The 27782-nt window shown below is 46.4% G+C and overlaps 1 protein-coding gene across 7 annotated transcripts in view; it reads right to left on the reverse strand.

Moving 5' to 3' along the window:
- Positions 1-27782, reverse strand: part of dysf (dysferlin, limb girdle muscular dystrophy 2B (autosomal recessive)) — a 394877-nt gene that overhangs the window by 214612 nt on the left and 152483 nt on the right. For all 7 annotated transcript variants that reach the window (XM_063047166.1, XM_063047171.1, XM_063047168.1 and 4 more), the window contains 9 exons: positions 26825-26938; positions 24177-24354; positions 22729-22853; positions 20634-20740; positions 16107-16302; positions 14128-14283; positions 11615-11746; positions 8072-8238; positions 5666-5780 (listed from right to left, as the gene is read on the reverse strand). In XM_063047166.1, coding sequence (XP_062903236.1) covers positions 5666-5780; positions 8072-8238; positions 11615-11746; positions 14128-14283; positions 16107-16302; positions 20634-20740; positions 22729-22853; positions 24177-24354; positions 26825-26938 — 1290 coding nt within the window. The remainder of the gene's footprint in view (positions 1-5665; positions 5781-8071; positions 8239-11614; positions 11747-14127; positions 14284-16106; positions 16303-20633; positions 20741-22728; positions 22854-24176; positions 24355-26824; positions 26939-27782) is intronic.

The raw sequence follows: 27782 nt of genomic DNA on the forward strand, positions 1-27782 counted from the left end.
AATGGAGGAATATGGGCCATGTACAGGGAATGGAGGGATATGGACCATGTACAGGAAATGGAGGGATATGGACCATGTACTGGGAATGGAGGGATATGGACCAATTACAGGGAATGGGGAGATATGGACCATGCTTAAACAAAGCATTTCTCTAATTTGGCAAAACATTGTTGACCAATGGGCCTGTCTCTTTTCAATACTCTGTGACCTTCCATTCCAAGTGTCTCTTCAGTGTCAGGTAACCTTAGTTTCCAAGCTCCTGGCTTTGGGAAGCTTCAGTCATAGTCACAGAGTACGACACCAAAAAAGGCTCTTCGGCCCAAATTTATGCCAACCTGATCTGTCTAATTCCATCCACCTGCTCCTGAACCATAGTTACCCAAACCCCTCTCCAGCTTAAAATATGGGAACCTAATTGAATCTCTCTGAAAGCCTCTCCACTTGCATAGTGTCACAGAGCACCTCAGCACAGAAACAGGCCTTTCGGCTCATCTAGTCCGTGCTGAACTGTTATTCTGCCTTGTCCCAGCGACCAGCATCTGGACCATTGGTCTCCATACCCCTCCCATCCAAGTGCCTATACAAGCTTCTCTTAAATGTTGCAATTGAAGCCACTTCCACCACTTAAGCTGGCAGCTCGTTCCACACTGACAACAACCTCTGAATAAAGAAGACTCCCCTCAGATTCCCCATTTGTATTGCATCTTTCACCTTTAACCCATGACCTCTGGTTCTAGTCTCACCCATCCTGGAGGAAAAAACCTGCAGGCATTTACCCTATCGATATCCCTCCTGATTTCCTGCATTAAAGAGGCCATGCACAGTGAATAAGGGCAGCTATGGTTAACTCTGCTGATAGAGTCATAGACCAGTACAGCCGAGAAACAGACCTTTAGACTCGTGTCATCTAAGCCAGCCCGCTTTTGTCTGGCCCCATCTATCTGCACCTGGACCATAATCTCCAATACCCCCTTCATCTATGTAGCTTGTCAGGTGGCAGGTTTATCCAACTGCAGCCCAGCCCATCATGGTTAAAGCCCTCCCTACCATTGAGCACATCTACACGGAGTGCTGTCACAAGAAACCAGCATCCATTATCAAAGACTCTGCCACCTAGACGATGCTGTCTTCTCACTCCTGCCACCAGGAAGAAGGTACAGGAGCCTCAGGACCCATGTTAAATGGCTAGTGCGAGAGGGCACAGTTTTAAGGTGCTTGGAAGTAAGTAGAGAAGAGATGTCAGGGGTAAATTTTTTACGCAGAGAGTGGTGAGTGCGTGGAATGGGCTGCCGGCAACGGTGGTGGAGGTGGATACAATAGGGTCTTTTAAGAGACTTTTGGTTGGGTACATGGAGCTTAGAAAAATAGCGGACTATGAGTAACCCTAGTAATTTCTAAAACTATATGTTTGGCACAGCATTGTGGGCTGAAGGGCCTGTATTGTGCTGTAGGTTTTCTATGTTTCTATGACCCACACCACCAGGTTCAGGAACAGTTTTTACCCCTTAACCATCAGGCTCTTGAACCAAAGGAGGTAACTTCACTCAACTTCACTTATCGCATGGCTGAACTGTTCCCACAACCTATAGACTCACTTTCAAGGACTCTTTATCTCATGTTCTCAGTATTTATTGCGTATGTTCTTTATTTTTCTTTCTTTTTGCATTTGCACAGATTATTGTCTTTTGCACACTGGTTGCCTGCCCTGTTGGTGCAGTCTTTCATTGACTCTATTATGGTTATTGGATTTATTGAATATGCCCAGAAAGAAATGAACAGTACATTGTGACATATATGTATATACTTTGATTATGAATTTATTTTGAACTTTGAAGTTCGACAGGTAGAATGAAAATCAGTTGAAAATGGATCTGGTGTTTCCGAGCATATATGACAAATAAACTCTTTTCAGGCTTCCAGTGGGTAATGGTATCGCTTTTAACCAAAATTTCGACGAGTAACTCTGCCATCTTCATCAGGAATGATGCCTGGGCATATCTAGTCCAGTGGTACTTATACCCCCATTGTCCATCCCTCCTGATTGGTTAGTCTTCACCCAATCAGGTTTCTGCTGTCCCACCTTGTTTACAATCTAATTATAATTCTTACTTAGAGCAAGACTTCGTTAAAATTCTTTTCCTCTAGTTTTATTTCAATGTCTTCTTTCACCAGGCAGTCCGAAAAGCCATTGGTTTCTGGAAGGATTGCCAGAACCCTGAAGAAATACCCAATTAATACCATCCACAAACCCAATTCACAGTTTATGCAGGTCAAAGAAGACCTGGGGGTCAGGTCGGCTGGTGTTTACAGGATTCCCTGTGAATGTGGAGCAGCATATATCGGCCAGACAGAACACACGGTGGAAACCCGCATCAGGGAGCACAGGAGGTGTACCCATTTGGGTTACCTGGAGAAATTGGCGATAGCAGAAAATTGCATTCACAATGGCCATAGGATTGACTTTGATAGCACAAAATTACTGTGCCGTGCCAATATCTTTTATGACCACCTGGTAAAGGAAGCCATTGAAATAAAACTAGAGGAAAGGAATTTTAACAAAGACAAAGCCTTCGTTGTAAGTAATAATTGGAATTCAATTGTAAACAAGGTGAGACAGCAGAAACCTGATTGGATGAGGACTAACCAATCAGGAGGGATGGACAATGGGGGTATAAATACCACCGGACTAGACATGCCCAGACATCATCCCGATGATTAAAATCGATACTATACGCAGCTGGAAGCCCAGGAAGAGTTTATTCAAACATCAGTTGATTCAAATGTCGCGGGGGCTTGGAGAATTGTGCAGAATTTTTAAAGGTTAATTGTTGCATGTACATTGAAACGTACAGCATCAAAGACCAACACAGTCCGGGGATTTTGCTGGGAGCAGCCCGCAAGTGTCGCCATGCTACTGGTGCCAACATAGTATGGCTACAACTTGCTAATCCTATCTTTGGAATGTGGGAGGAAACCTGAACATCTGGAGGAAACTCACATGGTCATGGGGAGAACATACAAACTCCTTACAGGCAGAGGTGGGAATTGAATTGACTTTATTATTTACATCCTTCACATACATGAGGAGTAAAAATCTTTATGTTACCTCTCCATCTAAATGTGCAATGTGCAATTTATAGTAATCTATAATAAATAGTATGAACAAATAGAATCGAACCCAGGTCACTGCATTACACTAACTGCTACACTACCATGTCATAATGATGTCCCAAGCTCCAAAGCCTTTCCAAAGTCTGCCAGACATTTATCTCTTCCTGGGGAACTACTGGAGTGTCCCAGATTCAGCCACCTTTACTATTGGGAAGACCAACACGTCCTCGGACTGTGTTGGCCATTGTGCAAAACACATTTCACTGTATATTTTGATGTTTTGATGTACATGACAAACATTACTATTTTAATCTATCTAATAATCTTCCTTTTCGGGGGTCAAATTTGCGCCACACATTATGTAACTCCAACACTAACCACTGGGGGTCAGTGTTGGCCAATAATTGCCTCAGTAAATCAAACTGGATAATGTTGGAATAAACTCCACACGGATTGAAAACTGGAATGTCCCTCACTTGGACATGGCATAGGCAGCAAACTACCACCCTGGAGGTCCCACTTCTCACTTTTCTATCTAGTTCTCTAAATTCTCCTTTCAGAGCCTCTTTGCTTTCCCTTCCTATGTCATTTTTTTCTTCCTATATGGAAAAGTGCAACAAAAGTATGTTGCCAGAGCTTGACTGATTGAGTTATGAAGAGAGGTCGACCAGGCTGGGATTACTTAGAGCACAGGAGACTTGGGGTCGGGCGGGCAGGGGGTGGGGGGGTGGTGGCGGGACTTTATAAAGGTGTATGAAATCATGAGGGGCAGAGAGAGGGTGAAAATCATCAATAACCAATGGCACCAGGATTTGGATGATGGAATTGATGGATTTGTGGCCAGGTTTGCAGACAATACCAAGATACGTGGAGAAACAGGCAGTGTTGAGGAAGCAGAGAGTCTGCAGAAGCACTTAGACAGATTAGGAGAATGGGCAAAGAAGTGGAAGATGGAATACAGTGTACTGTCATGCACTTTGTTAGAAAGACTAAAGGCACGGACAATTTTCTAAACAGGGAGAATATGACAGGTGCAAAGGGACTTGGGAGCCCTTGTGTAAGATTCCCTAAAGTTTATCTTTCAGATTGAGTCAGTGGTGTAGAAGGCAAATGCGATATTAGCTTTCGTCTTGAGAGGACTAGAATATAAAAACAAGGATGCAATGCTCAAGTTTTATAAGGCATTTGTCAGACCGCACTTGGGGTACTGTAAGCAGTTTTGGGCCCCTTATCTGAGAAAAGATGTGCTGGCATTGGAGAGGGTCCAGAGGAGGTTCACAAGAATGATCTCGGGAATGAAAGGGTTAATGTATGAGAAGCGTTTGATGGCTCTGGGCCTGTACTCATTGAAGTTCAGGAGAATGAGGGAGGATCTCGTTGAGACCTATCAAATATTGAAAAGCCAGGTAGAGTGGATGTGGAGGATCTAGGACCAAAGGTATAGGCTCAGAAAAGAAGGACATCTCTTTGGAACAGAGATGAGAAGGGATTTCTTTAGGTAGGGAATGGTGAATCTATGGAACTCAATGCCTCACACGTCTTTAGGGATCATGTTATTGGATATACTTACAGCTGAGGTTGATAGGCTCTTGGTTAGTCAGGGCATCAAAGGTTATGGGGAGAAAACAATAATGGGGTTGAAAGGGATAATAAATCAGCCATGATAGAATGGCAGAGCAGATTCGATGGGCCTATGGTGGGAGAGTTGAGGACCAGAGGGCACAACCTCAGAACAGAGGAACATCCATTTAGAACGGTGATGAGGAGGAATTTCTTCAGCCAAAGGGTGGTGAATCTGGGGAATTCATTGCCACAGATAGCTGTGGAGGCCAAGATATTAAGTATATTTGAAGTAAAGGTTGATTGGTACTTGATTAATCAGGGCATCACAAGTTAAGGGAGAAGGCAGGAGAATGATGTTGAGAGGGACAATAAATCAGCCACGATGGAACGGTGGAGGAGCCGCCATGGGTCAATGGCCTAATCCTGCTCCAAGGGCTTATGGAACCATAGCCATAGAGGAGGTGGTTGAGGCAGGTTTATTGACAGGTACTTGGACAGGTACATGCAGAAGAAAGGTTCAGAGAGATATAGATCAAACACAGGCAAACGGGACTATCTTAGGTCTTGGTCAGCATGGACGGGTTAGCCCGAAGAGCTTGTTTCTGTGATGCATGACTCCCTCCATATTCGATTTCGGCTGAGGCAGGCTGCCGAGTAATGTGGTATCCAGGGGATGTACTTGCTATCAATGTCCACAGAAAACCAACCACCCAGAAACTCAACACAAGTGTCGATTGTGAGGGGCCTTGGATGGAGAAACAACGTCCAATGGCCAGGGAGTGAAACTGAGAGGAGACTTGCTGCTGAGCCAATCACTAGAACACAGGAGAGATTGCCTGTAAGGGAGGTGGGTCAGGGTTCTGAAGCAAGAGGGGGAGAAATTTGAAAGGATCACAGGTTGACTATAAACACAAGGCTGGATTCTCAGGGTGTGAGCAATGGGCAATGTGCAGCCTGTGACCAGGACTTTGGAATGGGTACCACAACTTACAATGTCCGTGTAGGTGTCGGTCATCTGAATCCACTGTCCGCCTGGTAACCGCATCTGGTTCTCAAACACCTCCTCAACAAAGGTCATGTGACCAGCATCGACATCGTACAGCAAACTGCGAATGAGAGAATCGCCGGTGGATTAGAGAGCAGGACCCCAACCTCACACACACATAGACTGACATGAACACACACACACACACACACACGCTGACATACTGATATGGAAACACACACTCTCATGCACACACAGTGATACAGATACACATCCTGACATATGGGTAAACACACACACACACACACACACACACACACACACACACACACACACACAGCTGTGACCTTTCCGAGCTGGTGAACGTTAATGAGCCTGGCGCAGTCCACGGTCTGACAACACTGCTCTCACCTGACACTGATCCTGATCCTGATCTTCCTGGGGAGCCAGTCTCTCAACATCAGGTTAGAGGCTCAAAACCTTTCCTGTCCATGTACGTGTCGAAGGATCCTCTAACTGCTCAGTTGAAAGGTACTTGGCCAGGTAGATGGATAAGATCAGTTTTGAGGGACATGGGCCATGCGGGATCAAATGAGGATGTGCTGGAGCTTTTGGAAAGCATCAAGTTGGATAAGTCGCCGGGACCGGATGAGATGTACCCCAGGCTACCGTGGCAGGTGAGGAAGGACAGTGCTGAGCCTCTGGCGATGATCTTTGCATCATCAACGGGGACGGGAGAGGTTCCAGAGGATTGAGGGGTTGCGGATGTTGTTCCATTATTCAAGAAAGGGAGTAGAGATAGCCCAGGAAATTATAGACCAGTGAGTCTTACTTCAGTGGTTGGTAAGTTGATGGAGAAGATCCTGAGAGGCAGGATTTATGAACACTTGGAGAGGCATAGTATGATTAGGAATAGTCAGCATGGCTTTGTTGAAGGCAGGTCATGCCTTGCGAGCCTGATTGAATTTTTTGAGGATGTGATTAAACACATTGAAGGTAGAGCCATAGATGTAGTGTATATGGATTTCTGCAAAGCATTTGATGAAGTACCCCATGCAAGGCTTATTGAGAAAGTAAGGAAACATGGGATCCAAGGGGACATTGATTTGTGGATCCAGAACTGGCTTGCCCACAGAAGGCAAAGAGTGGCTATAGACGGGTCATATTCTGCATGGAGGTCGGTAACCAGTAGTGTACCTCAGGGATCTGTTCTGGGACCCCTACTCTTTGTGATTTTTATAAATGACCTGGATGAGGAAGTGGAGGGATGGGTTAGTAAATTTGCTGATGTCACAAGGTTGGGGGCATTGTGGATAGTGTGGAGGGCTATCAGAGGTTACAGCGGGATATTGACAGGATGCAAAACTGGGCTGAGAAGTGGCAGATGGAGTTCAACCCAGATAAGTGTGAGGTGGTTAATCTTGGAAGGTCAAATATGATGACAGAATATAGTATTAATGACAAGACTCTTGGCTGTGTGGAGGGATCTTGGGGTCCAAGTCCATAAGATACTCAAAGCTGCTGCGCAGGTTGACTCTGTGGTTAAGAAGGCATACGGTGCATAGGCCTTCATCAATCGTGGGATTAAGTTTAGGAGCCGAGAGGTAATTTTGCAGCTATACAGGACCCTGGTCAGACCCCACTTGGAGTAGTGTGCTCAGTTCTGGATGCCTCACTACAGGAAGGATGTGGAAACCATAGAAAGGATGCAGAGGTGATTTACAAGGATGTTGCCTGGATTTGGGAGCATGCCTTATGAGAATAGGTTAAGTGAACTCGGTCTTTTCTCCTTGGAGTGACGGAAGATGAGAGGTGACATGTTAGAGGTGTATAAGGTGATGAGAGCATTGATCATGTGGATAGTCAGAGGCTTTTTCCTAGGGCTGAAATGGCTAACACGAGAGGTCACAGTTTTAAGGTGCTTGGAAGTAGGTACAGAGGAGATGTCAGGGGTAAGTTTTTTTATGCAGAGAGTGGTGAGCGTGTGGGATGGGCTGCTGGCGACGGTGATGGAGGCAGCTATGATAGGGTCTTTTAAGAGACTCCCGGACAGGTGTATGGAGCTCAGAAAAAAAAAGAAGGCTATGGGTAACCCTAGATAATTTCTCAGGTAAGGACATGTTCAGCACAGCTTTGTGGGCCAAAGGGCCTGTGTTATGCTGTAGGTTTTCTATGTTTCTATGTTTAGAGTAGGTGGGAATCTCTGTTAGCAAGGACCAGTTAGGCTCGGGAGCCTACTTGGCCAGGTCAATGGATCGGAACAGTTTTGAGGGATGTGGGTCTTTGGGAGCAAACGGGACTAGAGAAGTTGGGAGTCATTGTCAGCATGGACCAGCAGCTGGCTTCCATGCTGAATTACTCGAATACGATGAACGTTCTCCGTGTCGTAACTCCAGAATATGGGATACTCACGTTTTCTCGGGACTAATGAACCAGTCCCCGGCCCAAGCCCAGCCCGGCGAAGGTCGGAAGGAGTCTTTGGGCAGCTTGATCTTTCCGGTGACGTCCGTGTACTTGGGGTAGGTGAGGCCGGTGGTGCCCCAGTTTCCCACAAGGGCCAGCTTCGTCTGATTCTCGTACTGTGCAAGAAACATGCCTCAGTTAGCTTGTGTCTGAGCAACGGGGAAATACACCAAACACTCAAAACCAAACTAGACCATAAGACCATTCAGCCCATCGAGTCTGTTCCACCATTCCATCATGGCTGGTTTGGTTTTGCAATCACATTCCCTCACCTTCCCCCTGCAACCCTTACCCCCTTTGTCAATGAAGAACCGATTATCTCTTCCTTAAATATACGCAATGATTTGGCCTCCACAGCCATCTGTGGCAATGAGTTCCACCGATTCACCATCTTCTAGATGAAGGAATTCCTTCTCATCTGTGTGCTAAATAGATGTCCCTCTATTATGAGGTTGTGCCTTCTGGTCCTCTATTGGAAACATCCTCTCCACATCCACTCTATCGAGGCCTTTCAATATTTGATAGGTTTCAATTAGGTCACCACTCATTCTTGTAAACTCCAGTGAGTACAGGCCTAGAGCCATCAAATTCTCCCTATATGTTCGCTCTTTCATTCCAAAAATCATCCTTGTGGATCTTCTCTGGACCCTCTGCAATCCCAACATAACCCTTCTTAGATATGGGCCCCAAAACTGTTCACAACACCCCAAAAATATATGTCTTTGCATTGTCTTACCGCTGTCACAACAACAAATTTCATGATATGTGTCAAGTGATAGACCTGATTTTGATTTATCAGTTGAAAATTCCCGTATCTAAAGAAATTCCTCCTCATCTAAGGGATGTCCCTCTGTTCTGAGGCTTCGCCTTCTGGTTCTAGACTCTCCCACTATTGGAAACATCCTCTGCGCATCCACTGTGCAAAGGTCTTTGAATGACCATAGAAGCTCAGGGATTTTTGACGTGTCACGAAACAATCTAACAGACTTCTACAGGTATACTGTGGAAAGTATCCTGACTGGTTGCATCATGCCCTGGTGGGGCATTTCCAACATACGGGCAAGCATAAGGTGTTGGGGGGGAAGGGATGAAGCAAAGAGCGAGGAAGCTAATTGACGAAAGAGACAGAAGGCCATGGAAGAAAGAAGAAAGGGGGAGGAGAGGAACACCAGAGGGAGGCAATGGGTGGACAAGGAGGTAACATGAGAGAGGGACCAGGGGATGGGAATTGGTGAAGGGGGGACGGACATATTACTGGAAGTTTAGGAAATGGTGAAGAGGGGGGTGGTTGGAAGGGGACTGATTCTGGTTTATGTTTCATTGAAAGTTTCTGTGTATTGTCTGTGATGTCATTACAAGCAACTCTTTCACTGTACTGGTACCTCGCCGTACCTGTGCACGTCACAGAAAACTTCGCATGGCCTTCACCAGTACTAAGGCAAGGCCACATCTCAGTGGGCATGGTCACGTAGTGGTTAGCCTAACGTTCTACAGCACCAGTGAACCTGGTTCAATTCCTACCACTGTCTGTAAAGAGTCTGTACATTTTCCTTGTGACTGCTTGTGTTTCCCCCAGGTGCTCCAGTTCCTCTGGCAGTCCAAGGACATACTGCTCAAAGTTCAAAGTAATTTTTATTATCAAAGTACATCTATGTCACCATATACAACTTTGAGGGCCATTTTCTTGTGGGCATTCTCAATAAATCTATAGAATAATAACCATAACAGGAGACACCCATCTATGGTCTTCAACCAAAGTGCAGAAGACAATAAACTCTGCAAATACAAAATGAAGAAATAATAATAAATAAATAAGCAATAAATATCAAGACAATGAAATGAAGAGTCCTTGAAAGAGAGTCCATTGGTTGTGGGAACATTACAATGATGGGGCAAGTGAAATTGAGTGAAGTTATCCCTTTGGTTCAAGAGGCTGATGGTTGAGGGATAATAACAGTTAGTTGGTCACATGGGTATTGTTGAGAATATCAGGCTTGTTGGGCCGGAGGGTGTGTTACCATGCTGTATCTCAGCAGGAAACAAAAAGAGTCACACAGATGAGCAGATCAGGATGTGGATGCTACAGGTCATAGTCCCGCTCTAGGTGATTATATGTCTTTGCACTGGACTTCTGCCTCAAATCAACAAATTGCACATTATAATTAACCTAATTCTGATTCTGATTCCAGAGTACAGGATTTGCTGGTGAAAGGAAAGCCCCTGGTCTTCACAGATTCATAAGAAAATCAGAGCAACCCTAGGCCACTCGACTCCTTAAGCCTATCCCAACCTTCAATAAATTACCCATTATAGGCTACCTGGCATAGGCAACTCAACCCCTCAAGCCTATCCCAACCTTTAATAAATTATCCATTATAGGCTACCTGGCATAGGCAACTCAACCCCTCAAGCCTATCCCAACCTTCAATAAATTACCCATTATAGGCTACCTGGCATAGGCAACTCAACCCCTCAAGCCTATCCCAACCTTCAATAAATTACCCATTATAGGCTACCTGGCATAGGCAACTCAACCCCTCAAGCCTATCCCAACCTTCAATAAATTACCCATTATAGGCTACCTGGCATAGGCAACTCAACCCCTCAAGCCTATCCCAACCTTCAATAAATTACCCATTATAGGCTACCTGGCATAGGCAACTCAACCCCTCAAGCCTATCCCAACCTTCAATAAATTACCCATTATAGGCTACCTGGCATAGGCAACTCAACCCCTCAAGCCTATCCCAACCTTTAATAAATTACCCATTATAGGCTACCTGGCATAGGCAACTCAACCCCTCAAGCCTATCCCAACCTTCAATAAATTACCCATTATAGGCTACCTGGCATAGGCAACTCAACCCCTCAAGCCTATCCCAACCTTCAATAAATTACCCATTATAGGCTACCTGGCATAGGCAACTCAACCCCTCAAGCCTATCCCAACCTTTAATAAATTATCCATTATCGACCAGCACCTTGGAGAATGAAGGCAAGAAGCTGAGAGATTTTCTAACCTGCTGAGGACTTTCAGCATGCCCTATCTTTTTAACTCGGGCTTTTCAGCATCTGCAGTGTTTTGCATTTATCACTTGATTTGTGGGGTGGAACGGTAGCTGGTGGTTAGCCCGTCGCTTTACAGCACCAGCTACCAGGGTTCGTTTCCTACTGCTGTCTGAAAGGAGTTTGTACGTTCTCCCTGTGACAGCGTGGGAGTTAACGTGGGATCCCAGTGACTCAGGTTCAATCCCTGCCACTGTCTGTAAGGAGTTTGTACGTTCTCCCTGTGACCACATGGCTTTTCCTCCTGGTGCTCCAGTTTCCTCCCACAGTCCAAAGACGTACCAGTTAGTAGGTCAGTTGGTCACATGGGTGTAATTGGGCCCTGAAGGCTAATTGGACCGGAAGAGCCTGTCACTGCGCTGTGTGTCCAAATTAACATTAAATTACATGATGCCCTGTTGGCCCTCCCAGGTCAGTGGGACTCACGGTTTCAGCGAAGACAGACAGCTTGCCCTCGGTGAACTGCTTGAATTCCTTGTTGTCGGTGGCCATTCCAAACCAGATCCTCACTCGCACCTGGGCTGGGATCTTGCCAATCTTGGAATCGCCTCGTGGATACTGAGGACAAAGAAGAGCACGGGCATGGGTTCTTAACTCAGCGTGTGAGGAAACGCGTAATGCAAAGCGGTCCCAGTAGACATGCATCCCCATGGACACTCCTCCCAAATGGAAGCATCTCCCATGTTCCCCCCCACCGCCCCGCCATTTGTGAAATTTATTGTGAACATTGCATACAAAGAGCCCGAAGCATTGTTGAGAATCCCTACCGCCCATCCCACAATCTCTTTGACCCACTATTGTCAGGAAGAAGGTACAGGAGCATCAGGACTAGGGCTGTCAGACTGGGTAACAGCTTCTTCTCTTAGACTAATGAGTACCCTGCCACCATCGAGATCTCATCCCTAGGACAACGAGCTGTTTACCTGTGCTACACATTTCAGGCATTTTGAATTATATTTTGTTCACTTATTTGTGGTAATATTTTGGTTTGAACTTGAACTTGAATGGATGGCTTTCCCCCGGACTTTCCATCCAGCAGAAGTACCTCTTGATGGATGCAATTTCCTGTGCTTGGCCAGAATCCTTCCAAACTCATCCCCTCCACACATCTAAACTCAATTACCTCCATTCAATCCATATCCCTCCAAGCACAAAACCTCCACCCACTTGGTCCTAATTTCCTGATTTCGGCCCAGATCCCACAAAGCCCCAGCCCTCCACCATGCCCAGTTTGCTCCATTCAATCAATATCCCTCCAAACCCCACCCCTCTATGTACTTGTCCAAATTCTTCTTAAATGACACTATTGTACCTGCCTCAACAACTTCTTCTGGCAGCTCATTCCGTACACTGACCATTCCCTGCGTGAAAAAGTTGCCCCTCAAGTTCTTTTTATATCTTCCTCCCTCTCACCTTGAACCTATGCCTCCTGCCTGGGACACAAAGGATTTCCAGCATCTCATGTTTATGATTTGCTGCTCCACTATGAAGACTCTTCAAGGGATCTTCTCTTCGACGGGAGTTCAGTGCGACCCCCTCTCACTGCTCCCGCTCTCTGACATCGGCTATCCTCTGACTCTTCGCCCATGTGCTCACCCAGTCTCACTGTGTGTCCAGCCTGTATTCCTTGTTCCTTTCCCACCTTCTCTTTCTGACTTCTTCCCCCTTCCTTTCCAGTCCCATTGAAGGGCCTCAATTCGAAACACCCACTGCTTATTTGCCTCCACAGATGCCGCCTGAACTGCTGAGTTCCTCCAGCATTTTGCACCTGTTACTCTGGATTTCCATCGTCTGCAGAATCTCTTGTGTTTAAGGTTGTTACTTTCAACTTTATATGTCTCTCAATAGGTGATATACCTCTCTAAGGTCACCTCATTCTCCTACTCCCTAAGGAATAAAGACATAACCCTGGTAACCTCTCCCTTATTGCTCAGGCATTCTGGGCCTGCAACAGAGAATTGGTGAACATCACCTCTCTGCCCAAAAAAAGCCCATTCCAAAGTTCAAAGAGTTCAAAGTTATAAGTAAGTTAATTATCAAAATACATATATAATACTGCGCAAAAGTCTTAGGCACATACATATATATAGCTAGGGTGCTTAAGACTTTTACACAGTGCTGTAGCAATTTTATGTATTGCACTGTACTGCTCCTGCAAAAAAAAAACAAATTCCATTACATATGTGAGTGATGACAACCGGATTCTGATATGGGTCTCTATTTGGACTGAGATTGGGAAGGGGGCAGGGAGAGGGGAATCATGGTTGGGAAAAGGGGAAGGGAGAGGGGAAGGAGCAGGAAGCACCAGAGAGACATTCTGTAATGATCAACAAACCAACTGTTTGGAATCAAATGACCTTGCCTGGTGTCTCAGGGCTGGGTGTGTCTGCACCTGCACCACTTCCTGCCCTGGCACTCCTCTGCCACCTGTCCCACTCCCCTCCTGAGGTGCTCCACCCTCACTATTTCCAACATCCATTGCTCCCACCAGGCTTACAAACTCGCTCTGCACTCCACGTCGACAAATACTGTACCGTGCTAAAGCCTTAGGCACCCTAGCTAAATATATATATATACCCAAGACCTTTGCACAGTGGTGTATGCTACTGTGTACCACCCTGAGATTCATGCTCTGGTCTAATCCACAAGATCACACACTTCTCTGCTTTGATAGAAGTGTATGAGTTATCACAGAGTTTCCCCCTAGTGCTTTTATATTCAGCATCTGCCCTTCCTCTCTCCATCTCCTGCTCTCTGGCCTGGTCTCTGTGGATGCATCTTCACCCAGAGAACATTCCCAACATCCGTTCTCCCAAAGTCGGGATTTCCAGCCTGCTTTTCTCAGCACCCACCGTGATCCCTGATGCATGGGGCTGTGATGATTGCCCCCAGTGAGAAGCAGTGAGGTTAGAGATGGAAACTCGGCAGTGGGAGCTCACCTTCATGTAGATGGTCTGAAGGGCACCACAGTGTCTCCCGTGGCAGACTTGGCTTCTCCTGGAGAACAGCACTTCGTGGGCCGGGATACGGTGGTAGGCAACCCGCCGGTCTCCTTGGAGCATCCAGATGACAATGTCAGGCAGGCTGTTCTGCGGCTATAACGGAGACGAGGGTCAGTTCCCCACACACCAGCTTATAAAACAAACACACCAAGGTCGGGTGAGGGGCAGGAGAGGTGGGAAGCTGGAAGGCAAGTGGCTTGGTAACCTAACGGTTAGAAAACAACTTTTACTACTGCTGTTCATGAGCTGGAGGTGTGGGTGTGTGTGTGTGTATGAAAGAGAGAGAGAGGGAGGGAGGATGGGGTGTGTGTCTGTGAGTGTGAGTGTTAGTGCGTGTGTCAGTGAATGAGTGTGTGAGTGAGTGTGTGTGCATGAGAAAGAGTGCGTGTGAGTGTGTGAGTGTGCATGAGAAAGTGTGTGTGTGAGTGTGTGTGGGTGTGGGTGCGGTTGGTGGGAGGAAAAGGGGCTTCTTGTAGTTGTGTTGTGTTGTTGAACAGTGTGCAGTGTAGACACGTTATACTTGTGGGCAGCCCCCAGCACATCCTCAGGTCCTGTAGGTTGTTAACATATCTTTCACTGTATGTTTCAAAGAAGTACTTGTGATAAATAAAATTGAATCTGAATCTTAGTGTCAGCGACCCAGATTCAATTCCCACTGCTGTCTGTACTGAGTCTGTACGTTCTCCCCGTGAGCATGCAGATTTCCTCCTTGTGCTCCAGTTTCCTCCCACATTCCAACGACGTGTGCATTAGTAAATTGTAGGCATGCCCTGATTCTCCTGGAAACATGGCGACACTTGTGGGCTGCCCCCATCATACCTTTGAGCTGTGTTAGTTGTTGACGTAAATGATTCATTTCATCAGATGTTTTGATGTACATTTGACAAATAAACATAATTTTAAAGATTATTATCTTTAGGTGGTGGAAAGGGGAGAGTGACAGATGTGTTATGCATAACTGGGTCATTTAGTTATTCATTCTTATCGTTGGCACCTCCTCCCGTTGTTACACTAGGAGAGCAGAGAGACCTCTGGGAAATGTTGTATCATCCCCACAAATGCCCATCGAGTTTAAGTATTCAGAATCAATAAAACTCATGGAGTGTGTGAAACTCAACAAGTCCATGAAAATGAGGAGCCTGACACTGTATGTAGCATGTACTGTCCCCACCATGGGAGTGTGTGATGGGACAGTGGAGAGAGAGCTTCACTTTGTGTCTGACTCCAGGAATGTGTGATGGGACAGTACAGAGGGAGTTTCACTCTGTGTTTGACACCGGGAGTGTGTGATGGAACAGTACAGAGGGAGCTTCACTCTGTATCGACCCTGGGAGTGTGTGACGATCCAGCCACTTCCATATTAGGAGAGGCATTTCCATTGGAATGGGGTTGCAGAGTCATTGAGGATGGGTTTGGATGGACATTGATGAGGGGTTTGAAGGGAAGTTCAGGAAAAGTTTGAAGGGACATTGAGGATGAGGTTGAAGAGATGTTGGGATGGGGTTGAAGGGGCATTTGGGATGGGGTTGAAGGGGCATTGAGGATGGGGTTGAAGGGATGTTGAGGATGGGTTTGAAGGGACGTTGAGGATGGGTTTGAAGGGACGTTGGGATGGGGTTGAAGGGACATTGAGGATAGGGTTGAAGGGACTTTGGGGATGGGGTTGAAGGGACATTGAGATGGGTTTGAAGGGACATTGAGGATGGGGTTGAAGGGATGTTGAGGATGGGTTTGAAGGGACGTTGGGATGGGGTTGAAGGGACATTGAGGATAGGGTTGAAGGGACTTTAGGGATGGGTTTGAAGGAGCACTGAGGATGGGTTTGAAGGGATGTTGAGAATGGGTTTGAAGGGACGTTGGGATGGGGTTGGAGGGACGTTGGGATGGAGTTGAAGGGATATTGAGGACACACTCACCTCTTCAGCCATGGACCTGAGTCGCTCGAGCCAGTCTTCTGCCTGGTCCAGGACAGGCTGCAGCTCCAACTGTTCCTGGTGCTTCAGGATCTCGGCCATCTGTCGGATCTGACTCAGGTTGGTAGAACGGAACCGATGGATGTGACCGTCGAGGCAGGTGGCAGATGGGACCTCTGAGACGTCGGGCAAGGGCTGGCTGTAAGAGAGGAGGGAGGACACCCGGTACAGTGTGGACATTCGGGCGAGGGGTGTAGTGGGACATAACACCGTGGCTAGAGAGTGGCTGGCACTCAGAGACTGCTGGCTCTCTGGACCAACCCATAGTAAGATTAGTTGGATCCTTGATTTTCTTACTTGTCAACCCAATCATTTCAGACTGGCAACAACATCTCCACAATCCCCATCTGCACAGGTGCACTACAGGGCTGTGTGCTTAGCCCCCTGCTCTACCCACTCCACATTTATGTCTGCATGGCTAAGGACAGCTCCAAAGCCATATTTGTTTACTGATGACACCACTGTCATGGGCCGAATCAAAGGTGGTGATGAATCAGCAAATGGGAGGGAGATTGAAAATCTGAGTGAGTGGTTCCACCACAACAACCTCTCACTCAATGTCAGAAAGACCAAAAAGCTGATTGTTGACTTCAGGGGGAGGAAACCAGAGGCTTATGAGCCAGTCCTCATCAGAGGATCAGAGGAGGAGGGGGTCAGCAACTTTAACTTCTTCAGTATTATCAGTTCAGAGGACCTGTCACATTCGTTATTGAGGGAAAGTGCAGAGCACACCACAACACCATCATGCAGGATGGTCCCCTGAACTTTATTAATAACCCTGCTTGTAGAGTATGTGAACTCCTCCCATGTGGGAGTGGCTAACTGAGTGATGTAGGAACAACAATATTAACCACCACTACACTGTCCTGGACCCAGCACGTCAATGCAATTGCAGAGGAAGCACGGCAGCACCTCTACTTCCTTGGGAGTTTGCAGAGATACAGCATGACATCTACCCTAAAACTTTGTCAAACTTCGACAGGTGTGTGGTGGAGAGTGTGGAAAAAAACAATGACTTTGGATGGTAAATCCTACAAAAAGTAGCAATGTGGCCCAAATCATTCCCACCATTGAGCACATCCACATGAAACACTGTTGCAGGAAAGCAGCATCCATCATTAAGGAAGCCCACCACCCAGGCTTCTCCCTTCTCACTGCTGTCAGGCGAGAGGTACAGGAGCCTCAGGACTCAGACCACCAGGTTCAGGAACAGTTATTACCCCTCAACCATCAGGCTCTTGAACCAAAGGGTATAACTTCACTCAACTTCACTTGCCCTGTTATTGAACTGTTCCCACAACCTATGGACTCACTTTCAAGGACTCTTCATCTCATGTTCTTGATATTTATTGCTTATTTATTTATTGTTATTATTTCTTTCTTATTGTATTTGCACTGTTTGTTGTCTTTTGCACACTGGTTGAACACCCAAGTTGGTGTGGTCTTCAGTTGATTTTGTTACGGTTATTATTCCATAGATTTATTGAATATGTCCACAAGAAAATTAATCTCAGGGTTGTATTTACAGCCATATATGAACTTTGAATAATAAATTCACTTTCAAACTGGATCCTTGACTGCATGATCTAACTCAGTATGATCTTGCACTTCATTGCCTCATAAATTTCCTTTCAACTTTCTCCTTTCTCATTTTTAGTCTATACCCTTGAGTATATGACCACTATGAACTGCAGGGATTTGTGGACGAGGCTCAGCATATCACAGGAATCAGCCTCCCTTCCACGGACTCTGTCTATGCTTCTCACTGTCTCAGTAAAGCCACCAACATATTCAATGACCACACCCATCCAGACATTTGTGTACCTTCTCGCCTCTCCCATTGGGCAGAAGGTACAAAAGGCTGAAGCCAGGATCAGGGACAGTTTCCACTCTGCCATTATAAAACTATTGAACAGTCCCCTAGTACGATAAATTGGATTCTTGACCTCACAATCCACAGTACTGCGCAGAAGTCTTTGGTACACAAATATGATCGCCAGATATCAGAGGTGGCTGACATAAGAAGGTCCTACCAACGGCTGGAAATGGCTGGGCAGAGGGACAGCACAGAGGCCCTGTTCATAGCTACACAAGGACAGGCGCTGAGCACAAGAGCAATAGGAGCAGGGGTCTATCACCCCAGCCAAGACCCAAGACGCAGACTGTGTAAGGAATCCGCTGAAACTACTTAGCACATAGTACCAGGGTGCAAGATGCAGGCAGGGGCAGCATACACTGAATGACACAACCAAGTTTGCAGGCTTGTGTATCAGGAACATCTGCGCCGAGTATGGATTGGACACCTTCAAGTCCAGATGGGAATCGCCTGAGAAGGTCGTGGAGAATGACAGGGTGAAAACCCTGTGGGACTTCCAAGTACAGACTGGTAAGCAGATACTGGCCAACCAACCAGACACAGTAATACCGAACAAGGAACAGAAGAAAGCAACGGTAATAATGTGGCAATCCCGAATGACAGTAACATCAGGAAGGAAGAATTTGAGAAGCTGGAGAAATACCAGGGCTTGAAAGAGCAGATAGAAAGGATGTGGAAGGTTAAAGACAGAGTATTCTTTTAAGAGACTCCTGGATAGGTACATGGAGCTTAGAAAAATAGGGGGCTATGGGTAACCCGAGGTAATTACACGTAAGTACATGTTCGGCACAGTATTGTGGGCTGAAGGACCTGTATTGTGTTGTAGGTTTTCTATGTTTCTATTCCAGATGGTGATGGGAGCACTTGGAGCTGTGACATCTGGACTGGGAGAGTGGCTCCAATAAATCCTGTGAACATCATCTGAAATCTTGGTCCAGGAGAGCGCACTGGCAGAGGACCCAAGATTGGGGGAAAATACACATACACATCACCCATAAGGGGTGAGAGAAAAATATATAGTGGGAAGGGGGCAGGAAGAGTGGAATCATGGTTGGGAAAAGAAGAAGAGAGAGGAGAGGGAGCAGGAAGCACCAGAGAGATGTTCTGTAATGATTAATAGACCAATTGTTTGGAGTCAATTGCCCTTGCCTGGTGTCTCAGGACTGGGTGTGTCTGCAACTGCACCATCCCCATCATACCTGGCCTCCTTCTCTGAAACCTGTCCCACCACCATCCCGTGGTGCCCCACCCTCACAACTCCCAACATCCTTTGCTCCCACCAGATTTACAAATCTGCTCTCCGCTCCACATTGACAAATATAGTCTTCGGAACCCTAGATGCCTATATGTGCCTATGACTTTTGCACAGTACTGTACCTCATTACAATCATGCTCTGTCATTCCTGTACTGTACTTTCTCTGTAATTGTTACACATTATTCTGCATTCTGCTTTTGCTTTATCTTGTTCTACCTCGCTGCACTGTGTAATGATCAGATCTGTATGAACAAACTGCTCACCGTATCTCAGTCCATGTGACAGTCATAAACCAATTCCAATTCCTCTCTACTCCTCAAACTAGGGCAGAGAGAGAACAAATCAAACCCCTCTCCTTCTGACCTTAAGCCCCATTACGTTACACGGACCAACCCATTAACTTATAACCTTAAACACAAGACAATCTGCGGATGCTGGAAATCCAAAGCAACACACACAGAATGCTGGAGGAACTCAGTAGGCCAGGATGCTTTATGGAAAAGAGTAAACCACTGATGTTTTGGGCCAAGATCCTTCATAAATCCTGAAGAAGGGTCTCGGCCTGATACGTCGACTGTTTACTCTTTGCTATAGATGCTGCCTGGCCTGCTGAGCTCCTCCAATATCTTGTGTTTGTTATCTTTTTGCCAACTTCTCCCACCAGCCGAAATATTTACAGAACATGGTACCGTACAGCACCGGGCAGGCCATTCAGCCCGCAATGTTGTGCCAGTCTTGATGTCATTTTTTACCAAATGTCCTTGCCCTCTGTATCACCCATTTCCCTCCATTACCTTCACAGTCATCTCGCTATCTAACAGCTTCTTAAACACCACAACACTGCCTGCTTCCACTCCTACCACTAGTAACCCAATCCAGGTATCTACCATACTTTAATCATCACCCCCCCAGCACAACCAACCTTGGAGAACAGAATCTGATTGTCTACTGTTTACAGAGAGAATGGTGGGTGTGTGGTGTGTGGAACCACCTGAGAGGGAGCGCAGTAGAGGCAGATACATTAGGGACATTTATGAGACTCTTAGATAGGCACATGGAGGGCTATGTGGGAGGAAAGGGTTAGAGTGGATTAAAATGTCAGCATAACATTGTGGGCTGTAGGGTCTGTGCTGTGCTGCAGTGATCTATCTTCTGTGTGTTCTTACTCAGCCTACCACTGAATCCTTCCTATGACCCCAGCGAGGGGACAGGGTCTCTGTGACCCCCAATGACCCCAGCGAGGGGGCGGGATCTCTGTGACCCTTATGACTCCAGTGAGGGGGCGGGGTCTCTGTGACCCCTATGACCTCAGTGGGGGGGCGGGGTCTGTGTGATTACCTGCAGTCAGTGATTATGTTGTCAATCATCTCCATCACTCTGGCCTCCACTTCACTCTCAGGGCTCTTGGCTTTGATGGCGAGATGGACCATTTCCAGGCCGGATTCCTGGGAGAGACATGGGAGAGCGAACATGTCAAACATCAGGTGGGATTGTGCTGTGGGACCTTGCCATGTGAGTGAGAAGTGGCGATGATAGATCAGGGTCCGGGACCGACCCTCCTCGGGGTTTGGGTGGCAAGCCCAGAGGGCTGGGGTGGCAGCGAGCGGGGCCTGGGGCGATGGTCCCTGAATTTCGGAATGGCTGCTGGATCTCCAACAATGGCCTCCAGGGTGAGGTTAGGAACTGGGAGTAGAAGAGGGACTGTTGCCACACCTGCTGCTGAGAGTAACGTTGATACAGTCAAGGACAGGAACGCAGACAGGGTTATTGAAGGAGGTTAGCGTGCAACCACAGCGGGTGAATGAACAATAAACACATGTACACTACTCACGTTGTTTTCTCTTTTTGCATTACTTATTTTGATTTAATTTATATATCATCATCATCATTATGTGCCATGTCGTATGACGCGGCAATCATGGGCTTTCCATGACCATAATTGTTCTTGGCAAATTTTTCTACAGAAGTGACACTCACAACACGCTGGAGGAACTCAGCAGGTCGGGCAGCATCCATGGAAACGATCAGTCAACGTTTTGGGCCGGAACCCTTCGTCAGGACTGTAGGGGGGGAAGGGGCAGAGGCCCTATAAAGAAGGTGGGGGGAGGGTGGGAAGGAGAAGGCTGGTGGGTTCCTGGTGAAGGGGGGAGGTAAAGGGGTGGGGGAGGGGAAGCAGGGAGGGGATAGGCAGGAAAGGTGAAGAAGGAATAGGGGAAAGCACAATGGGTAGTAGAAGGAGGGGGAACCATGAGGGAGGTAGTAGGCAGCTGGGGGAGGGGCAGAGTGAAACCCTAGCATCTGCAGATTATTTTGTGTTTACGAATTTCTACAGAACTGGTTTTCCATTGCCTTCTTCTGGGCAGTGTCCCTACAAGACAGGTGACCCTGGCCTTTATCAATACTCTTCAGAGATTGTCTGCCTGGTGTCAGTGGTCACAGAACCAGGACTTGCGACGTGCACCAGCTGCTCCCATGGCTTCACGTGATCCTGATCAGGGGGCTTAAGCAGGTGCTACACCTTGCCCAAAGGTGACCTGCAGGCTAGCGGAGGGACGGAGTGCTTTACAGCTCTTTCTTGGAGACGTATCTGCACCCTGCCACCCAGCGTATATACTGCATTTATTTCTTATTGTAATTTAGAGATTTTTGAATTATGCATAGCACTGCACACTGCCGTCAAACAACCAGCTTCATGACGTACTGTATGCCGGTGATATTAAACCGGATCCTGAGGTTCTGAGGGTGGGTTTCAGGGTTCACATGCCCGAGGCGGGAAGGATTGGGATGGCCGAAATGTGGAAGGCGGCAGCGTGGTAGCGTAGTGGTTAGCGTAATGTTATTGCAGCACAGGCTGTAAGATTGGGGTTCTACTCCCATTCACTGTAAGGAGCTTGCACGTTCTCCCTGTGAACACGGGTGTTTTCCCCGGGTGCTCCGGTTTCCACCCATATCTCAAGGACGTGCAGATAGGATAATTGAGTTGTGGGGTTGCCATATTGGAGCCGGGAGCATGGTGAAACTTGTAGGTGTCCATTGCAACCCTCTCTGGTTTGACTTATCGCAAGCAACATATCTCATTGGATGGTTCAGCGTATATGCGATAAATAAAGCTGACCTTGGATAGAAACCCTACTCCAGACGCGAAGATCTGTTGGTCTTTCGAAGGTTAAAAATGTCCACAGCGATGAGACGTGGCGATTTTGTGGTTTGGGGAGGTTGGTTAGAGGTCCCTATAACCCCACCATTTGATTATTCCCCTTCCCTCAACAAAAAAGCTATTTGCTATCACAGGTGAGTGATTTGGCCTCCAATCCTCGCCAGCGTGTCAGGATTTCACCAAGGGGACTGATGAATCAGCCCCACACCCTGGCACATGAAACAAGGGCATTTGTCATCAGGTTGTCCCCCAGCACTGATCAGTGGCTACACTCACCAGTCTGTGTGCAGCATAGAGCAAGGTGTTGAGAGCATCGGTCCTGTGACTGATGTCTTCCCAGTAGGACGATAACACCACCACAGGCTTCACGTTCCCCCATGGCAGGAAGTAATAATGGCAACCTGAGAGAAGTCAAAGTCGGGTTTATTCTCATCTGCACACGTCCACGTGTGCACAGGCGCAAAGAAACACTTACTTACAGGAGCATCACAGGCATAGAGTGTCAGATACAAACATTTACAAGAAAAACATAATCATAAATTTTTACACAAAGAGAACCATTTTAGTTTATCGTCTAAAATTCACTAAATAGACCATTTAAAGTCTATGTTAGTGCAAAGTAATCAAGATAGTTATAACACCATAAGATATAGAAGAATTAGGCCTTTCAGCCCATCGAGTCTGCTCCTTTGTTCCATCATGGTTGATCCATCAAACCTCTCAACCCCATTCTCCTGCTTTCTCCTGGTAACCTTTTATATCCAATAACTTGGCCTCCACAGCCATCTGTGGCAATGAATTCCCCAGATTCAATGCCCTCCGGCTAAAGAAATTCTTCCTCATCTCTGTTCTAAATGGACATCCCTCAATTCTGAGGCTGTGCCCCGGTCCCAGACTCCCCAATTAGATGAAATGTCCTCTCCACGTCCACTCTATCTATCAATGAGTATTATTTGTGCAATTTATATATTATTGAAAAAACTTATTAATACTATTTATTTATTTCTAAATTAATTTGTACTACTTATTTACTTTTGCAAAGTGTAGTAATTTTTTATGCCTGTGCATGGTATTGCTGCCAATAATCAACAAATTGAACATCATAAACACAAGAGATTTTGCTGATGCTGGAAATCCAGAGCAACACACACAAAATGCTGGAGGAACTCAGCAGGTCAGGCAGCACCTATGGGGAGGAATGCACAGTTAATGTTTTGGTAAAAGTAGCAGGTAGCATAATGCTTCTCAGCAGCAGCTGTAAGATCCGAGTTCAATTCCTATAGCTATCTGTAAGGTGTTTGCACTTTCTCCCTTTGACTGTATGGGTTTCCTCCCACAGTTCAAAGGTGTACGGGTTAGGGTTAGTACGTTCTGGGCATGCTATGTTGGCACTGGAAATGTGGCGACATTTGCCAGCTGCTCCACCACATTCTCAACACAAATGACACATTTCGCTGTATGTTTTGATGTACTTGACGCAAATAAAACTAATCTTTTTTTTTAATGTTTGGCACTGTACTGATGTGCAAAGCAACCAATTTCACAGCATACATCAGTGATAATAAATCTGAATCTGGTTGTAAGTTATAGTAATTTTTTTGCCTTCGCATTGTACTGCTGCAGGAAAACAACTAATTTCGCATTATTTAAGTCAGGGGCAATAAAGGTGCTCCATCCACAGGTCCCCATCCATTTACATATTGGCAAATGAGCGGGTTACCTACCGTCAAACACAGCCCGGCTGTACTGGGTGGTGGAGGCCAGGGGGAGGCAGGTGGCATCAAACTTGTTGCCGTAGTTACCGATACTGACCTCGAACTGGATGGCGTCGCTCACCTCCTGCAGCATGGTGGCAGAGTAGAAAACGGCACAGAGGTGGAACTTGCGACGGCGAAGGTGTTTCTGCGGGGAGAGCAGGAGATGGGGGTGGGGTTAGTGCTGGTGGTTCTAATGGCATTGAGGGGAGAGGAGACGGACAGCAGGAGGCGCCAAACCTGGACTTGACAGGCACCGTGCTTTTTTTAAAAAAATAAAATTAATTGATATTATTAATTATTTACATGAATAACCCTTTTTAATCATACCATCATAGTCAATGCTTTCAGTAATTCCAAGCAACTGAGTGTAAAGGATGAGAGGTGACCTGATAGAGGTGTATAAGGTGATTAGAGGCATTGATCGTGTGGATAGTCAGAGGCGTTCTCCCAGGGCTGAAATGGCTGCCACAAGAGGGCATAGGTTTAAGGTGCTTGGGAGTAGGTACAGAGGAGATGTCAGGGGTAAGTTTTTTATGTAGAGAGTTGTGAGTGCACGGAATGGGCTGCTGGCAACGGTGGTGGAGGCGGATATGATAGGGTCCTTTAAGAGACTTTTGGATAGGTACATGGAGTTTACAAAAATAGAGGGCTATGGGTAACCCTAGTAATTTCTAAGGTAGGGACATGTTCAGCACAGCATTGTGGGCCGAAGGGCCTGTATTGTGCTGTAGATTTTCTATGTTTCTGTGTTTTCTAAAGTGGTGGTTGATAGTTTCTTGATTAGTAAGGGTGTCAAAGGTTATGGGGAGAAGGCACGAGAATGGGGTTGAGAGGGATAATAAATCAGCCATGATGGAACAAATAGCCTAATTCTGATCCCATGTCTTTTGGTCTTATAGTACTGTAGTATCACTAGTCCTTAAAACCAACTGGACCAACGCAGCCCCCTGGAGTGGTAAATGGCTAAAATAATTGAGGGGCTCCTCCCCCAACCCGGCCCCTCCTTTTCCAATAGTGGAACAACCCTACACTGTGGTAAGGACGATGCCATACATTAACATCCCAAACTAATCTGGTAGTTCATCATCATCGTTCCCCACCCAAGACATCAATTTGTGCATGAGCTCCCAGCTGCTTGTTGCCTCTGCGGTCTGGAAGAGACTGTGTACCACACGTGCATGGAGTGTGAAAGACTGCAGCCCCATTCCGATATCTACAGGGCTGCTCCTCGCCTTTTGGTTGGTTTCAGTCTCAACCTCTTCATATGTGGTCATCTATTGCAGGGGGGCAGGGAGGGAGGAGTAAATGTGCTCCTGGTGCTGGCTAAGGGTCCTGGCTTCCCTGCACTGGGGAGAAGACTGAGATCGTTCACATTTATGTCTCATAATTTTTTAAACTTCCGGAGGAACTCAGCAGGTCAGGCAGCAGCTATGGTAATGATGTGGTCCGTGTGCAGGTCAGTGGGACTAAGCAGAAAATGGTTCAGCACAGCCAAGAAGGGCAAAGGCCAGTTCTGTGCTGTAGTTTTTCCATGGTTTCTATGGAATAAACAGTCAATGTTTCGGGCCAAGACCCTTCTTCAAAACTGAACAGGAAGAGGGAAGAGGCCAGAATAAAAAGGTGGGAGGGAGGGGAAGGAGGATAGCTAGAAAGTGATAGGTGAAGTCAGGTGGGTGGGAAAGGTAAAGGGCTGGAAAAGAAGGATTATGATAGGAGAGGAAAGTGGACCATAGGAGAAAGGGCAGGAAGAAGGGACCCAGGGGTAAGTGGTAACTGAGAAAAGGGAATAACATTTTTATCTAAGGCAGGGTATGAAGAGGCATATTTGAGATAATAGTGAGAATCTGTAGATTTATAAAATATGTCAGCTGACAGTTTATCTCCAGAGATGGAGGCAGAGATATTGAGAAAGGGGAGGGAGGTGTCACAACTGAACCAAGTGAATTCAGCCTCCTCAACTCCCAGGACAAAAAAATACCCCATCCAATCCAGTCTCCTGTGGAAGCTGCAATAAGGCAAGGATTCACATAATGTCCAGGCAAGGATAGACTGCAGATAGAGTGCAGACAGTCCAGGCAAGAAAGGTCTTTGAAGAGCATAGTTTCCCTTTATACAGCATGGGTCTGGAGACAATTTCAATGATCAAAGGCACACACACTAATTAAAGGACAATCGCTTTACTAACTTCAAAGCATCATCAGTTGTCAGGCAGGATGAATCTCAGAGTTGTAGTCTGTATACATACTTTGATTATAAATGTACTTTGAACTTTGAAATCTGCAGTTTCTATTAACTTTTAACATCTGTATTGCCAATGGTGATTGTTCTTGCAAATATCCACAGTTTCAAACATACACAGTTTACCAAATGGTCAACATCTGGAACTGCTAGTCAATTCTGTATAAAAATGCCATTTCTCTGTTCAGAATTCAGAACAGTGTGGTTACAGGGACCATGCTGTTCTTCTTGTGGTCAAGTACAATAAAGTGTGGCTGAGTCGTGAGCATGTGTGTGTTCTGAGTCCGATTATTTTGTTTTATTTTCAGTGACAATACTTCCCTTATAATTTAATGAGAAACATAACTGTTGTAAAACTTGAACCTCCTGTATATTACCTCGAGTCTCAGAAGCTCCTCTGAGGGAATTTCTTCGATCTTCTGTTCGGCTCGTTCCACCAACTTGGTGCTCAATTCCAGCAGGACCCTTCCTCGGTAGGCCATCGACTCACCCTGGAGACAACAGGAGCAGATGAGGCAATAAGTGATAGCGTCTATTCCTGCTGCTCGTACTAGGCTAGTGTGGCTGCCCAGCCCTTGCACTCCACCATGGTCAACATGGCCAGTGTGGTGACAACATCAGCTCTAGATTCCAGTGCAACACACACAAAACGATGGAGGTATACAGCATAGTGGCTCAGGCAGCATCCATAAAGGACTAAAAGGGTCAAGACCCTTTATCAGTTCTGCAGACACACCGTGCATCCTGATACAGAGTGTTGCCCTGAGATGTCGACTGACTTCTGCCTCTTACTTTCCAGTCCTGATCAAGGGCTGTGCCCTGAAACATCGACTGTTTATTCCTCTCCATAGGTGCTGAGTTCCTCCAGAATTTTGTGTGTGTGTTGCTCTGGATTTCTGCCCTAAATGCATAACAGGTAGTAACTAACTAACTACTCTCGATTCCCAGCACCTGCAGAATCTCCAGTATTCCAGATTTAGTCTCTCTCTGTTTTTTTTAATGAAAATACCTTTATTACAGGCTTGGCTGGTGGCGTAGTGGCATTAGCGTCGGACTTCGGGACGAAAGGTTCCGAGTTCGAATCCAGCCAGCCGGCTCCCCTGCACGCTTTCCATCCGTGCTGGGTTACGAGCTGGTGATCTCTTTGGAAACTCACCCGGCAGAAGGCAATGGCAAACCACTGCTGTAACTTGCCTTGGATGCAGCTCCCCACTACGTCAGAGAGGCATGGAGGGAAATCGTCTGCTAACTGGAGAAACTCCGGATGTGACATACCTTTCCTTTCTACCTTTATTACAAATTACTTTCTACAAAGTATTACAGCAAACATAGAAA

The sequence above is a fragment of the Mobula hypostoma genome, chromosome 4, assembly GCF_963921235.1.
Source record: "Mobula hypostoma chromosome 4, sMobHyp1.1, whole genome shotgun sequence".
Taxonomy (NCBI): domain Eukaryota; kingdom Metazoa; phylum Chordata; class Chondrichthyes; order Myliobatiformes; family Myliobatidae; genus Mobula; species Mobula hypostoma.